Source organism: Branchiostoma belcheri, unplaced genomic scaffold (assembly GCF_001625305.1).
Source record: "Branchiostoma belcheri isolate BF01 breed outbred unplaced genomic scaffold, Haploidv18h27 scaffold31, whole genome shotgun sequence".
Classification (NCBI taxonomy): domain Eukaryota; kingdom Metazoa; phylum Chordata; class Leptocardii; order Amphioxiformes; family Branchiostomatidae; genus Branchiostoma; species Branchiostoma belcheri.
In genome coordinates, this window is record NW_017803921.1 from 2,312,022 (window position 1) to 2,327,477 (window position 15,456).

At 42.2% G+C, this 15,456-nt stretch overlaps 4 protein-coding genes across 4 annotated transcripts; 3 read left to right on the plus strand and 1 right to left on the minus strand.

Moving 5' to 3' along the window:
- Positions 1–1,814: 1,814 nt before the first annotated feature.
- LOC109474583 (zinc finger protein 615-like) lies at positions 1,815–3,661 on the plus strand. The gene is made up of 2 exons (XM_019774915.1): positions 1,815–1,929; positions 2,468–3,661. The coding sequence occupies exon 2, from the start codon at positions 2,496–2,498 to the stop codon at positions 3,633–3,635; it is 1,140 nt and encodes a 379-aa protein (XP_019630474.1). The 5' UTR covers positions 1,815–1,929; positions 2,468–2,495; the 3' UTR covers positions 3,636–3,661.
- Positions 3,662–3,674: 13 nt separating this feature from the next.
- Positions 3,675–5,600, plus strand: LOC109474578 (oocyte zinc finger protein XlCOF6.1-like). The gene has a single exon (XM_019774910.1). The coding sequence runs from the start codon at positions 3,704–3,706 to the stop codon at positions 5,027–5,029; it is 1,326 nt and encodes a 441-aa protein (XP_019630469.1). The 5' UTR covers positions 3,675–3,703; the 3' UTR covers positions 5,030–5,600.
- Positions 5,597–10,772, minus strand: LOC109474605 (vesicular, overexpressed in cancer, prosurvival protein 1-like). Its single transcript, XM_019774946.1, has 5 exons — positions 10,602–10,772; positions 9,718–9,758; positions 8,567–8,662; positions 7,901–8,108; positions 5,597–7,647 (listed from the first exon to the last, which is right to left on the minus strand). The coding sequence occupies exons 1-5, from the start codon at positions 10,653–10,655 to the stop codon at positions 7,297–7,299; spliced, it is 750 nt and encodes a 249-aa protein (XP_019630505.1). The 5' UTR covers positions 10,656–10,772; the 3' UTR covers positions 5,597–7,296.
- Positions 10,773–10,886: 114 nt separating this feature from the next.
- LOC109474575 (chondroitin sulfate synthase 3-like) lies at positions 10,887–15,453 on the plus strand. The gene is made up of 5 exons (XM_019774907.1): positions 10,887–10,975; positions 11,310–12,322; positions 12,630–12,779; positions 13,003–13,145; positions 13,533–15,453. Exons 2-5 carry the CDS (start codon positions 11,377–11,379, stop codon positions 13,710–13,712), a joined length of 1,419 nt encoding a protein of 472 aa, XP_019630466.1. The 5' UTR covers positions 10,887–10,975; positions 11,310–11,376; the 3' UTR covers positions 13,713–15,453.
- Positions 15,454–15,456: the final 3 nt, after the last annotated feature.

The following is a 15,456-nucleotide window of genomic DNA, read 5'->3' on the forward strand; positions in this document are numbered from 1 at the left end:
GCAGCAAATGCTACAGTTACCAACGTGATCTTAAAAGACACATGTTCACTCACACTGGTGCTGAGAAGCCCCACAAATGTGAGAAGTGCAGCAAATGCTACTTTGTCCACCGTGATCTTAAAAGGCACATGCAAACTCACACTGGTGAGAAACCACACAAATGTGAAAAGTGCAGCAAATGCTACAGTTACCACCATGATCTTAAAAGACACATGCGAAGATGTCAAAATGGTGAGAAACCAAACATGGAAGCTGACACTGCTGTGAAGCCCTCCAAAGAAACTCACCCTGGTGAGAAACTGTACAAGTGTGAGGAGTGCAGCAAATGCTATAGGAAACGGCATAATCTGAAAAGACACATGCAAAGATGTCACACTGGGGAGAAACCAAACGTGGAATCTGACACTGCGAAACCCTCCAAAGAAACTCACACTGGTGAGAAACCCCACAAATGTAAGAAGTGCAGCAAGTGCTATAGTAAACGACGTAATCTGAAAAGCCACATGCAAAGACGTCACAGTGGTGAGAAACCTCACAAATGTGAAAAGTGCAGCAGATGCTACAGTAAACGCCTTAATCTGAAAAGACACATGCAAAGATGTCACACCAGTGAGAATCCCAATATTGAATCTGATACTGCTGCAAAACCCTCCAAACAAGCTGAAAATGGTGAGAAACAAAACATGGAAACTCACACTGTTGTAGAATCCTCCAAACAAGCTCAAAATGGTGAGAAACCAAACATGGAATGTCACAATGGTGAGAAACCATCCATGCAAACTCACACTGACAATAAACCCTACATGTGTGGTATATGCAGCCAGAGGTTTAGTCAATTGGCAGATCTGGGTGAACACGTACAAGCTCACACCAGTGAAAATGACAGAATATAAACTCACACTAGTGAGAAACACTACAGAAGAACCATTTAACAGGACAGGAACATTTTTTTAGAAAACTTTTAATTGATTTTTTAAAGAATGTTGTTAGTGTTACATGCATAATGCAGGGACTGCCATTTCTTGGCTCATTGTTGTAGTAGATAGTACTAACATTTTTTTTAGAAAAGGTTTAATAATTTTTAAAAAGAATGTTCACGTTAGTATTACATTTATAATGTATAGCAGGGGCTGCCATTTATTTGCCATTGTTGTACATGTATGTAGCAGATACTTATAGTAGATAGTAGATCTACTACCTTTTTTTTGTGAAAATTTGAGATAAATATTTAAATACTAACATGTAACTCTACTAACATGTTACTAGCATTGTTGAGAAAACTTAAGATTAATTTTTGAAGTAGTATATTGTTAGTGTATGCAAGGACATTTTAATTAAAAGTAAAAGGTCCTTGGTGTGACTGCTGTGTCTTACAGCTGTAGTAGATAATACATTGTACTAACATTTTTGAAAAAAAAATTAAATGTGGATTGATTTAATAAAGTAATACTTTGAACCACTGATAATGATTCCCTAATTTATTCAATAGAAGCAGGACAATAATTACATGTACATTGGGGAAGGTTGCCATGAGTAGTTTGGCACAAATAACTACAGGGATGTCTAAAAATGGATTTGGATCCCCCCCCCACCCCTTACACAGGTCAAACACACACACAGAGACAAACAGAAACACAGACAGACACACTGACAGCCGATCAAAATGACTACTTCAGTCACTTGGAAATATGAAGCAAGGACATCATATGCATGTTTTCTTTTCAACACTGTCTGGCGGACATACGTCGACTGCACTGGGTAAGCAGGAGCAGTCTGATGACCTGACGCGCAGATCACTTCCGGGTCATCGCCGATCGGCATCCGGTCTGAAGCTTGGACAAGCAGACAAGCGCCGGTCGCATTTCTCGTCTATCATGGCTTTTGTGAGGACGTTTAGGTGGTTTCAGTGCGATTTACGTGAACCCAAAGGTAAGGAGAGTATGTAAATGTCCCTCAGAAAACGTTTTTGTTGGGTGGAAAGCAACTGAAAGAGTAAAATTTTCATGTGGACGAAAATCGCGTGGGTACGCTATCGTATACACCAATGTCCCAAAACCTGTCGTTGTGCAAATGTGTGTGCTACTACGCAACAGTAAATATTTTATTGTGGTAGTACTACGTGTTTTAACCACAAATCAGAGGCCAAGGTTTCGCCCTGTGGGTGGGGAGGGGGGCGGAGGGAAACTGGGGGAGGTCCCGGGAGATTCCATTTTTCCATGGGGGGGGGGGGGGGAAGTTTCAAACCTGCAGTTGCGTTTTTACGGGCACCATTCACCCCCTCGGCGGCACGTTGTCGTCCACCAGTCCTGGACGTGATGTCCTATGAGGGCCTTGTTCAGTATTCTATAGATGTAAGATGTGTTGTATACTAAAAGTAATCTCACAGTGTTTTAGGCATTTTTTTGTACCTTGCTCATATGATTATATAGAGGTGTTATATAAAACAAACCTTCTGTAATTGTTTCAGATCTACTACATTCACATCCATCATTACCATGGCAACTAATATCAGCTTTGATGAAGAGGGCCTGAACCAAGGTGAGGAAGGGGGTGAATCCTGTCCTGATGCAACAAACAATGTCCAAACTCACACAGGTGAGACAACCAGCATGGAAACACCCACTGATGACAACTACATGAGTACTGATGAGGAAGAGCTTGACGAGAAACCCTTCATGTGTAGTAAATGCAGCATGAGGTTTGGTGAACTGGGCGAGTTGGGTTTACATGTGAAACAAGCTCACGCCAGTCAGAAAGCTCGCAAGAAAACTCGCACTGCTGAGAAAACTCGCACTGCTGAGAAACCTTGTATTGGTGAGAAACTTGACATGCAAACTCACCCTGGTGACGTTGACAAACCTTCCATGCCAACTCACGCTGTTGACGAGAAACAGCCAACTCACACTGAGATAGTCTATAGCTGTGAGGAGAGCAGCAAGCAATTCATCAGGGAACAGTATCTCATGCTCAAGACAGACCAGCAAACAGACACTGGTGAGGCACCAAACATACAAACTCACAATGATGTGGAAGCCAACATGGGAACTCACAATGGTGAGCAATTACACATGAAAACTCACACCAGTGAGGAAGCTAACGAAAAACCCTTCAAGGAAACTGGTGAGATACCAAACATAGAAACTCAAACAGAGGTACCCAACATGGAAACTCACACTGATGAGGAACCCAGCATGTGTGACAAGGATGACGAATGGGAAAGTGTTCAGGGCATACAGGTACGTAACCTGAGGAAAAGATTGCTTAGTCCAAGACAACCCCTCGTGTGCAAGGAGTGTGGCAAGCAGTTTAAGAAATTGGACCACCTGAAGACCCACATGCGGACCCACACTGGTGAGAAACCCTACAGTTGTAAGGAGTGTAGCAAGTGCTTTAGTGGTGGCTCTGCCCTCAGGAAGCACTTGATAAGTCACTCTGGGGAGAAACCTTACAGCTGTGACGAGTGTGACAAGAAGTTTGGTCAGCGGAGTACTCTAAACCGACACAAGTTGATCCACTCTGGTGAGAAGCCTTACAAGTGTGAGGAGTGCGACATGCGGTTCAGGCTACAAGGGGAACTGAAGTCTCACATGCAAACGTGCACTAGGGAGAAAGGCAGCGGTGGCAAGAAAAAGTGAGAGGAGTATGCCGCACGTGTAAGGAATGTGGCAAGCAGTTTCATAAGCCATCCCGCCTGAAATCACACATGCTGACTCACACCGGGGAGAAACCCTACAGTTGTGACGCGTGTAAGAAGCAGTTTAGGGACAAAGAAGCTTTGACAGCCCACGTCCTAGTTCACTCTGTTGAGAAGCCGTTCAGCTGTGACAAGTGCGATAAAAGCTTTCCTATACGTCGTTACCTCCGTAGGCACATGCTCATTCACACCGGGAAGAAAACCTGCAAGTGTGAGGTGTGTGGCAAAGTCCTCGGGGATCAACGTTCTCTGCAGGGACACATGGCGACCCACACTGACAAGAAACCCTACAAGTGTGACGTGTGCGACAGGCAGTTTACTCAAAAGGGAGCCTTAAAGGTGCACATGTATACCCACACTGGGAACCAACCATATGCTTGTGAGCAGTGCGGGAAAAAGTTCAGTCAACTGTACCACCAACAAAGGCACATGAAAACAAAACACAGTGGGGAGAAAACAGCTGCAGGTGCAAGTGCAAAACACAGTGGGGAGAAAACAGCTGCAGGCACAAGTGCAGAAGACACTGAACAAGACAGCGAGGCGAAGTTGAGACCCCACCAGTGCGAGACGTGCGGCAAGCGATTTACTACAAGATCCAAGCTGATTAGCCACGTTCGAACTCACACCGGTGAAAGACCCTACGACTGTGACGAGTGCGTCAGGTCGTTTGTAGACAAAGAATCCCTGAAGAGACATAAGTTGTCTCACTCGGATGAGAAACGCTTCATGTGTGAAAAGTGTGGCAAGGGATTCAACCGAAGTCAGCACCTGAAGGTCCACATGAAAACCCACACTGGCGAGAGGCCCCACAAGTGCCCCGAGTGTGGAAAGGGCTTTTACGAGGTCGGCGCTCTAAACCTTCACCTACGGACTCACACTGGGGAAAAACCCTTCATGTGTGACGAGTGTGGCAAACAGTTCAGTCAACAGGCCATCTTACGCGTACACAAAAAGATCCACAGGGGTGAGAAACCGTTTGTTTGTGTTCAGTGTGGGAAGCCGCACAGTCAGCTGGCACATCTACAGAGACACATGTTGATTCACACTGGGGAGAAACCTCATGCATGCGGAGAGTGCGGGAAATGCTTTAGATCGCAAGAGTACCTCAAGAAGCACATGCAAACCCACACCGGTGAGAAACCGTACACTTGTGACGAGTGTAACGGTCGGTTCAGCCAGGCCAGTGCTCTGAAGAGGCACAAGTCGACCCACACTGGTGAGCGACCCTACAGCTGCCAGCATTGTGCCAAGAAATTCAGCCGAAAGGACCACCTGAACAACCATATGAAGACTCACTCTGACTGTGCAGACAATTCTGAAGGAGCTTCTGATTAGAACAAGAATTGTGGACAGCATTTTACAGATTGGGGCACACAGAAATATGAATAATTTTCTTTATCTTATCTATTAAATTAACCAGGTTGCTCACATCCCCATACGTGTATCTTGGAGAGAGATCTCCATGCCAGCTAGGGCAACAACTCATCAAAATATACAGAAAGATGATAAATGTGTACCAGTAGAATGAATACTTGCTGTCATATATGTACATATTAACACATATGATAGGGGTGTTAGCACTAACATATTTTTGCAGGGCACATATTTTTGCATATAACATGTAAAGGTGTAACATGTAAAGGTGAATATTCTTGACATTTCTCATTAAAAAACGCATTGTTGTATTGCCATTATTATCTTTTCCCAGTACAAGCGAGTTTTGAACCCAGATGTTAGGTTGGGTTGTAGTCTGTCTTGAATTGTTGTACTGAAGTATAAAAGTAGTTCATTTTGTACCTGTATTAATACTATTCGGAGCAAATCATACTTCCGAGCAAGTGATGATTTCTGTGTTGTATACATGCTTCAAGTACTACGAGTAATAAAGTATATGGTAGAAAATTAATTTTGCCAATGTGATTTTGTTTTAATTGGTTAATTTTATTCATGAACCCACAGATTTACACGCTCGTGAAAAGGTGGTAGTCCTGATGGGATTTTAAGCCACAAGTCCTGTGTTATTAGTGAGCCACACCTCAAGCAAGTTGAAGAATTCACCATGTACTTAAAAGTATTGAAATAAGTAGGGGCCCATCCTGTGTGAGTGTGAGTGAATTAAACTTACCTACTTACAATACAAAACTAATGTCTGATGCCTTGAGCCAGTTTTTAAAGTCATGCAACAATTCTCTAAAAGTACCAAAGTATTCAGGCAAAAGTGTCAGCTAAATTTGCTTCAGTACTTGTGTCTTACTTTGTCAGCAGTGCAGTGTACCTAAATGACACGTTAGACACTCGTACAGATACAAGATGCAGGTAAAATTTCAAACAATAGTAAGGAAGTTTAATTCTCAATGATGACAGGAAAATGAATAACCAATTAACCAAAAGTTTATTTAGACTTCATGTATCATATGCACAGAGAACCCATGCTTTTGAAAGGATTTTAAATCAAAGATGGTGCTGATTTCAATCTCTCCATCATTTTCTAGCTTAAAGTTAAAGTTGAATCTACATATGTAATTACAATAAACAATCTGAGACAATTGTTACATTATGTCATCACTGAAATACAATTTTTATACATCACAGATAAAATGTAAAATTGTATTAAGACTTGATGCAACTAGAGGAACAATAGCAACATTAGTTGCAGCTTATGTACAGCTTTTCTAAATCAATAATCGTTGGCATCTCCTTTTTAACCCAGACCACTCACATTTGGCTGATAAATTGGTGCTAATGCAACATTATTACACATTTCACTGTGTACTGGTAACAGCAGCTACAATACTAGTATACTCCCCAACGAGAGGTTTTGGTCAGGGGCTGATCTTTTGTTGTTTCTTTGAGGCCTTCTCTACAATTTTCTGTTTGGTAGTGCAATCAATTTCTTTCTTCCCTCTGAATAAAAGCAATCATGGCCGCTACATATTGGAAATGGAGAATCATAGAAATGCCTAAAACACAAGATAGCCTGGACCCAAAACCTCAGCTTGGAGAGTAGCTAAAATACTGACAAGCTTCACAGACAATATTCCCACATCTATCTCTACGTACCACACACTGAGGTCATCAGATGTCAGAATAAGAATTTTGAAGCAGTGTTTCTATTTGTACAAATTCAGGAAGTACCACAAATGTCATCATACTTGTATGTTAAAGTTACTTAATGCAATAGGATACATTCAATCATCAGTGTGGGACATAATCTTTGGCCAAAAATGTAATGAAAGAATGAAAAGCATGGGATTAAAATATGATGCATTTTCACACTTACATCACTCACGAGTACCTGTTTCACAGGACTCTAAAATGATATCTCCCTGGTCACTTCAAGTTCAATGTTGAAATTATCTTCCAAAATTTTGCTTGGAAAAATCACAACATGTTATAGTGCATAATAGTGCATTAAGATACAGGGCATATCTTTTGAAAGAACATTACACTTCTCTCTTTATTTCTGGCATAACATTTCTGGTTACGTATACATTTCTCCATGGTCTTTCAAAGGACGTTATACTTCAGTATATTTTCTGGCCAGCAAACTAAGTAGTGGCATGAGAGGCATGGCTATGAGTTTTGTGGGGAGGCATGAGTGATCAGTGCCTGTGCTCCTCCCTGTTGCCAGGGGTAATGGTTGCCATGGCAACAGCGGGGGTGGGACTGTCCGTGCTGGGGTTGCCAGGGCCGACACTGGTTGTCATGGAAATCCTGGAACTGTCCATATTTGGGTTGTTGACAGGTGTTGCGCCTGCAGCTGCATTCACAGCACCTGGAACGGCTGTTGTGTTGGTCTCAGGTGTGTCAGGCCGCCTGGGGGTGGCATCTGTTGAGGGGGTGTAGGGAGGGGGGTAGGGGGAGGCCCCGTACACGGGGTAGGGAGGGGGGTAGGCGGGACCGTAGTGGAAGCTGTCCGGTGCCAGGGGGTAGACATCGGGCTTGGTTGTTACCTGGGAAAAAATAATGGTAGCATCAGACTCTATTTTTATTGTACAGTGTTTGTTTTCATGTATAGACATATTGACACTTAGCAAACTTTGTAGGTAAACAAAATCATCTCTCAGAATCATTTCTAACAACAATAAATCTTGGCATACCATATTGGAAACCTGTATCTGTTCTGAGAGCCTGCGACAGTACAAATGACAGAAGAAAAACATCTGGAAACTTGGAAAGCGTTGAGAGAAAGGAAGATACCATTACCTCGCTGTATGGCGGGGGTGCTGCTGCCTCGGGTAGCTGGGACGATCCATGCTGCGGGATTTGTGACGACACGTGCTCGCCGGGGAGAGCACCCGCATACACAATGGCGCCACCTTGTGACATCCGGGTTTGCTGCAGGAGGTGTTGTCGTCGGCGATAGTAGCCACACCCGCCGCAGCACGCCATCATCACGAAGATAACCACAAACCTGTCAGAGAAAACCTCGTTAATGGTGAGCTCAATTATAATTAATTAAGTTAAGTTAAAAAGTTCTTGCAGTTCTTTTATGCCTAAATATGTAGTTACAAACCTGTACAAGTGACCTTCTCTACATGTACATTAATTAGTATCACCTGCCCATTGGGGCCACTTTTTCGTAGTCCCTTAGAAGTTAGATACGGTAATTTATCTTTGATAAAACAAGAATCTTGTCTATAGTGACCGCCTCAGCCCTGTCCACATAGACTAAATTTTTTTTATCAGTCTTCTGACTGAGCGGTTTTTTTGGACAGCTCTGACTATAATTACTTAGAATACATCATCAACTTAAAATACATGTATCTGTAAATTGCAGGTAAACTGAGGTAAACTAAAAAAATGTCATCATTTTTCAACTAAGGAAAAAAAAGTGCAAGAAAATAAATTTCAAAAGCAAACAGGACTTACCAAAAGTACCAGAGGTTCCAGACACTATATCCATATCCGGGGGAGCTATATTGGCAGCATGTATATCCACAGCAGTGCTCATATGCTAGGTCACAACTATGGGCAGAAGGGCACACATGGTCAACCCTACAAACTAACCAGCTTCAGGCCTCGCCAAGCTCAGTTATTGGTTCTCGGATTTAAAAACAAACACAAACAAACAAACAGAAGGCTAGATTGGCAACATGGAACGACAGTCTGAGGGAAATGTTGTACCTAGGTACACACATTTTCAGGAAATTTGGGTTGGAAGAACAGTTTAAAGTTTTTTTTTTATAAACTCAAGATTCAATTTTTCCTTAATAACCTTAACCTCCTGACAATTTTTTTTCTTTAAAAATGTCCGAGAACCAAGTTAATGAGTTGGCGTGGCCTAACGACCCTGCTAACGACTCACCAGAGGTACCAGACGTCCCAGACGTGAGTGTAATAGTAGGAGAAGAGACTGAGCTGGCAACACATGTAGCGACAACAGAACTGCCCGTGCCGACATTGCTTACTCGAGAGACAACTGGACTCACAACTTACCACAGAAAGTCCAACGTAAAGATGGAAGAGAAGGGATAGAAGCAGTCAACTACACAGCAGTGAAGAAGTGAAAGAGATACTCAGTTCTTACAACTACAAGTTACATATCTACACACATATACCAGAGACATTTATACATATTTGTGACATATATATAGCGCCAGAAAGTATATCTGAGGGGTGAGTCTGGGTGACTTAGATTTCTTAGAAACCAGCTCCAGTAAGGTGTTATAAAACCAGATTCTCAGAGTGACCCTGTGCCTAGGCTATAGGGTCTGATGTTAGTTCATTGAAATGCAGAGAATTCAATCTGGGAACTCCAGGATAAATACAGGCGATTGACTGATTGTCCTTCTATATTAGCTCAAGTCTAAATATACAACTGAAATCTGTTTCAAAGAACCCAGAGCAAACCATACTGTCCTGTACTTTACAATATATTATATATGTACGCTATACACACAATAATATGGTATGGTGTCACATTACAGATCCTTAAAACAATTTGTCTGGTTTTCTATCACAATTTACAAACTGCAGATCATCAAGGATAATCTGTGTAGTTCAGTACTGTAGATACTTACTAGTGACCATAGCCGGTACAGTACTCAGTCGCTGAGCTGACCTGAGGGAAAGATAGAAAAAACAACAATTTTATCACAGAAGACAGAACACTTCTCATTCTGATTTCAGCCATACAGTTGGCATTCATGACAGTTTTTTTTTTCATATCAATCCTCTAACAAAACATAGGAGTATTCCATAACCTGGTTTTGAGCAATTTGTGAACATATATAATAACTATGGTTAGCTATATACTAAAAGTACTAGTAAATTCAGCATTCAATACATAATTTTTGTGAAATGTATGACTCCCAACATTGTGATCATAAAAATAAAACGTGTCCAAAATCAAAATTCCCATTGTTATGAGCTACCCACCAGGTATACGTAGTGCAGTACTGTTTTATGAGTTCACCACATGTGAAGGATTGGGTTACATAACATGTCTGTTACGTGCTATTTATAAAGGTGGGTGGTTCGTTTGTTTTAGACCCTAAAGGCAATCAAGAAATTACGCAATCATTATATATTTTCCAAAAAATCGCCTATTCGGCTTCTACACAGTTAACTCGGCTCTCCAGACAGCGGTGTTTTCGTTTTAAAAATTTATCTACTTCCTTGTTTTTTTTTTTTGTTTGTTTCTGTTCCTTTTTTTTACAAAATCGCCACACTACTCGATCACATCCCCAGTATATGTCATCATAGATATTTAGGCGTTACATAATTTAGACAACAGATACTCTCAAGAACAATCAGAAAAACTTTGCTGTATTGTAATCACGCTGATTTACTTTCTTGTGTTTCGTTTTTTGTTTCCTGATCCACGCCCCCCTCCCCACAACAACAAAACGTCAAGTTGTCATGATCAAAACATCGCATGAAAACAGGCGAATAAACCACTTACTTCATTCAGCAGCACGACTAAAATGGTCACAAGGACTCCATACCACCTACTCATGGCAGAATTTCCCCCGATCCTCACGTCAAAATGGTTTAAAAGCAGATTTACCGCGATCTCTTTGTCCTGGCCTTGTTCTAAACTCAGGCACTAATCCTATGTGACGTAATGATCGTCTCCTCGGAAACCTTCGGCTATTTTCGGACTATGACGTCACGATCGGTGCCTCGGGCCGCTTCGGCTATTTCCGGAGCTGTCGTGACGTCACGTCTGTTTCCGGAAGCTCGAAGAAGACTGCAGCAGGTTGCTACCGGTTTCTCAGGTTTTTAGCTCCAAAAAACGTATTTCATGCTCGATTGAAGATGGAATTAGTAAATACGGTAATGTTTTTGCTAAGCAATGTGTCAATATCAATATGATAAAGTCAGAGTGCGCGGTTGTGGCACCAGTGTTTAATAACGGTACCATATGATAAAGGTTGCCATTCATCATACATGTAGGGAACAGGTGGGAAGGATTGCAATATGCGGAGGGGGCGTCTCGAAAACGTGCTCGTCTTAGAGACGTTTCGGTTTTTAAGAAAGCCCCTTTAAGGAGGGATTAATTGCGTCTTCAAGTTGCAGGGAATTTTCTATGTTAAGATTTTATAATAATGCTAATTTCAATTTTTCTAAATGAGATGAATGATGATGATGACGTCTCTGTTTTTCTCAGGGAACCATCTTGAGAAGGAATGAGGCGACCACACAGTGACTACAAGACATTGCTCTGCAGGTCTTGAATGAGCGAGAAGACACCAGCAGAAATGTTTGGGAGAAGTTTGAGACGTCCCGGAGGTTTCCCGCTCATCCCGGTGTGCGTGGGGATCGTGGTGGGGTACATCCTCCGCGGGCTGTTCGACAGCACCTTCCTCTCCATCATCGAGGAAAAACGGTACAAGAAGATGTCGAGCGAGAAGGAGACCACCCCAGCGCACTGCAAACCCTGCCCCCTGTGCGCGCTCTGCTCCGATTGCTGGAAACACGACGTGATTGTAGAGCCGTCTCACCCCAGGAGCATGTACGAAGTCATCCGGTGGTACTACTTCACTGAGAAGCACCTGTACGAAAACCTGGATGATGATCCGAGAATTGGGCTTATCGGAAGGTGGAAGGAAGATGTACAAGACATACAGGAACAGGCTGTCAGAATTATCAGTAAGGAAGAGAAGACTCAGTGGAAACTTGTGAAACTTCACTCCGGGTACAAGAGGATAGATGCGTTTCGAGGGATGGACTATGTCCTGGACATGGAAGTTGTGAAGTCAGAAGGGGAAGAGAAGGGGCGTAAACTGGTCCACCTAGTGAGATCCACCCGTCCCCACGTACGGCTGCTCAATCTTCAAAACGTCGTGGAACAAACTGTAGTTCATTTCATTGTGCCGTTGTCGAGGGTTACGGACCGACTGCGGGAGTTTATCCAGGTGTACGAGAAGGTTTGTCTGGAGACTGGCGCTGCCGTCAGCCTGCTGGGCGTGCTGTTCCGGGACAGTCCGCAGGACCAGACCAGTCTGGAACAGTGCAAGCAGCTGTTTGATCAGTACGCAGCCAAGTATCCTGCGGCGACGATACGGTACGTGGAGGCGGAGGGCGAGTTTTCCCGCGCTGTTGGGCTGGACCTGGCAGCGAGGCAGCTGCCGCCTGACGCTCTGCTGTTCTTCTGTGACATAGATGTGGACTTCGATCAGGGTGAGTCTGGGGGGTTCATGTTTGTATTTGTGCGTGTGTGTTTGTGTGCGAACTAGTTTGTCTGTGTGCGTGATTGTGTTTATGTGTGTGCATGTGTGAGTCAGTGTCTCTATGTGTGTGCATGTGTGTCTGTGCATGTGTGTGTGAATCTCTGAACATGCGAGGTGCATGGGTTACTAGTAGACATAGTCATCAGTAATGTTACAAGACTTCCAGGTTTTCTATCCTATGCATCCCTCACCTTATGTAACATAAGTCAGTTGTATTTATGTTCCACAGACTGACTGAATGTCTCTCATATCTCCAGGATTTCTGCAGAGATGTCGTAACAATGCTGAGCTGGGTCGGCAGGTTTTCTACCCGGCTGTGTTCTCCCAGTACGACCCTGAACTTGTCATGGAAGGAATCCCTGGCAAACCCAAACCCACCAACCTCAGGGATATCAACAAGTACAATGGTACCGACAAACCAAGTCATTGCAATTACAATGTAGCTGTACCTGAGGCCTTCCTAGGGGGTTATGGAATTTGGTAAAAATACAGTGAATATTTGGCCATGAGTCTGCTAGAGGGCAAATAAAACCCTATTGTGGTCAAGGTCCCCTGGAAAATTATTCTCCCTATTTTACTATTTTCAGCCAGCAGCATTTTTAACGTTATATATTTGTTATTTTACTGCAGGTTTCTGGATGTACTATGGCTACGGGATGGCCTGTATGTACAACCAGGACTACCGCTCAGTCGGAGGGTTCAACCTGGACATTCGGGGGTGGGGGGGTGAGGACGTCGAACTCTACGAGCGCCATGTCAAGAGTGACCTTCAGGTACAGATGGTTGTCCTTTGACCTTTGTTCTGTTGACCTTCCATTTAATTGAATTCCTGAAAAAAGCTACTACAATGTAGTAATTTATAGGCTGATAGGGGTGTTCAGTGGGCTGTGTAGATAAAGACCAAGGATTTATTGATTGATTGTTTGTTTGATATTCTACTGTCCACATCATAAGATGTGGACTGTATGATAGTGGTAAAGGAAGTACATGTACAAGCATTTTTCTGTAAATAGTTTTAGTGTACAAAAAACAGCATTCTTGGGCTACACAATGTGTTAATATTTTAATGTCCTTTGACCTGCTTCAGAGTCCCTTGAGAACACATTTCAGTGTGCCTCCATGCTAATGCTCCTCTGTCTGCTCCCCCTGTACTACTACAGGTGTTCCGTGCCATGGACCCAGCCCTTGTGCATCGTTACCACTCCAAGACCTGTGATCCCGCCCTGACCCGCGACCAGTACCGGATGTGCGTCGGCGCGCTGTCGGAAAACATGGCGTCTAAAGCACAACTCGGGGTGAAACTGTTGACTATGCAGGGCAAACTTCCACCAGCTGCATAATGTAGAAAAGTTCCTCTGCACATTGCTCTAGCCAGCCTGAAATTTTTTTCTGTCATCTCAAGTTTGACGTAACATCATGTTGAGTGCCAAATGTGACAACCCTAGGGGGGTCCGCTGACTAGAACATTGATACCACTGGCCATTGTTACCATTTTTTGGTGGCCCCTTAGATTAGCTTTTCTCACTGACCCAATCCTGTCCATAGTAGCTGTAGAAGTCAATAATTTGATCAATAATAATGATCAATATCTAAGATTAAAAACTAGAAATCTTGAAGTTAAATTTTAGGTATTGCAACCCTCATCAGCTCTTGCCACTAAACGCTTTTGCCATTCTTGCCATAGCCCAATCACATTACCCAGTTCTCCTTGTTAAAAATGATATTATAAAGTGTGAAATATTCGTTTTTCATTGGATATCTAAACTTATAAATGCATATACAATAACAGGTTCAAATGCAGGGTTTCGAATGTGGACCAGTCCTTACAATTTGGAAGACAAAATTTCCAAACCTGTGATAAGAAAAAAATGACCAAAGTACCAAGGATTATATAACGTCCCTTCTTTGACCCAAAAGGAACTTAATATATCCATTATGTGCCAATACACCTGTCAACTTTTGACCCCTCTTTAGAGGAATTAACACCAAGTGCTTCCTTGCTTTATAATCTATGCAGATCTTAAGTCTTATGCTGGACTTCCTTAATGCGGGTATCTATTGTGATGAAATGTTGTATATGTAAATATTCATACATGTATATGCTGATTTGGTAATGCAATACATTATGGAATGCATGTATGCATGTATGCAACTGACCTGGAAACTTAGCACTAAGATATCAAAAGATTCCCCTAGAATTACATAATATTACAGTTGAAATCTTCTCATGATTTTGCATTGCCTGAAGTTGTACATATAATATTGTATAAAACAAGGTTAGAAGGTATAAAACTTAATGCCAAGGATTTTAGGACTTAGATTGTGCAACAGTTACCAAAGCCAATACTGCAATGCAAGTGGACAAGACAAATTGTTGTGGGTTCTCTTAGATTATTATGGAGTCAGTACTCCTATACAAGTGTGAGAATAATTATGCAGAAATAATTATGAAATAGTCATTGTGTCAAGATAATTATGTATAAAGATAAATTTTGTACATATAAGTCTCAGATCATGACAATCTAACACAACAAGGCAAATATAAGAGACAAACTATGGTACATCCTTCCATCTGAAAAGATGTTGGTAGCCTCTTTGTAAGATACCGGTATACACAAATTTAGTTGGGAAAAGTTTGTATATAAGGTTACAATGGGTAAAAGTGCATTTCACTGTTAGGTAGACTTTTGTCAGATGTATTATAAAGTGCTAGTAATACGTTAGCTAGGATTGTTTACCTCCGTAGCAGTCTGACACGTTGGCTTTTTTTTTTGCAAAACGTGCCATTTTCTGATTGCTTTAATATCAATCCTGATTATACCCTGTTTCTTGCAGTTGTTATGGGAGCAAAGAAAATAAAGTCCAACTGTGAAAAGTCCAAATGTATAGAAGTATGTAGAGAATGTATAGAAAACTTTGCTTAGGTGCCAACAGTTGATTGTGTTCCTGGAGATAGAAAATATAAATGTTTGGAACTAGGAGTCCCGTTATTCATTTGTTTGACTGTATAGCCATGTATTAATTCCACCTTTTAAGTTTTATACAGGTTTCCTTTTGCACTTTAGCAAGAAAAATCAGATGGAT

Coding starts and splice junctions, on each gene's coding strand:
- LOC109474583 (XM_019774915.1), top strand. CDS start 2,496: ATGGCAACTAATATCAGCTTTGATGAAGAGGGCCTGAACCAAGGTGAG.
- LOC109474578 (XM_019774910.1), top strand. CDS start 3,704: ATGCTGACTCACACCGGGGAGAAACCCTACAGTTGTGACGCGTGTAAG.
- LOC109474605 (XM_019774946.1), bottom strand. CDS start 10,655: ATGAGTAGGTGGTATGGAGTCCTTGTGACCATTTTAGTCGTGCTGCTG. Junction 9,759..10,601: donor TAGTCGTGCTGCTGAATGAA/GTAAGTGGTTTA, acceptor TCTTTCCCTCAG/GTCAGCTCAGCGACTGAGTA. Junction 8,109..8,566: donor TGGAACCTCTGGTACTTTTG/GTAAGTCCTGTT, acceptor TTTCTCTGACAG/GTTTGTGGTTATCTTCGTGA.
- LOC109474575 (XM_019774907.1), top strand. CDS start 11,377: ATGAGCGAGAAGACACCAGCAGAAATGTTTGGGAGAAGTTTGAGACGT. Junction 12,780..13,002: donor GGATATCAACAAGTACAATG/GTACCGACAAAC, acceptor ATTTTACTGCAG/GTTTCTGGATGTACTATGGC. Junction 13,146..13,532: donor ATGTCAAGAGTGACCTTCAG/GTACAGATGGTT, acceptor GTACTACTACAG/GTGTTCCGTGCCATGGACCC.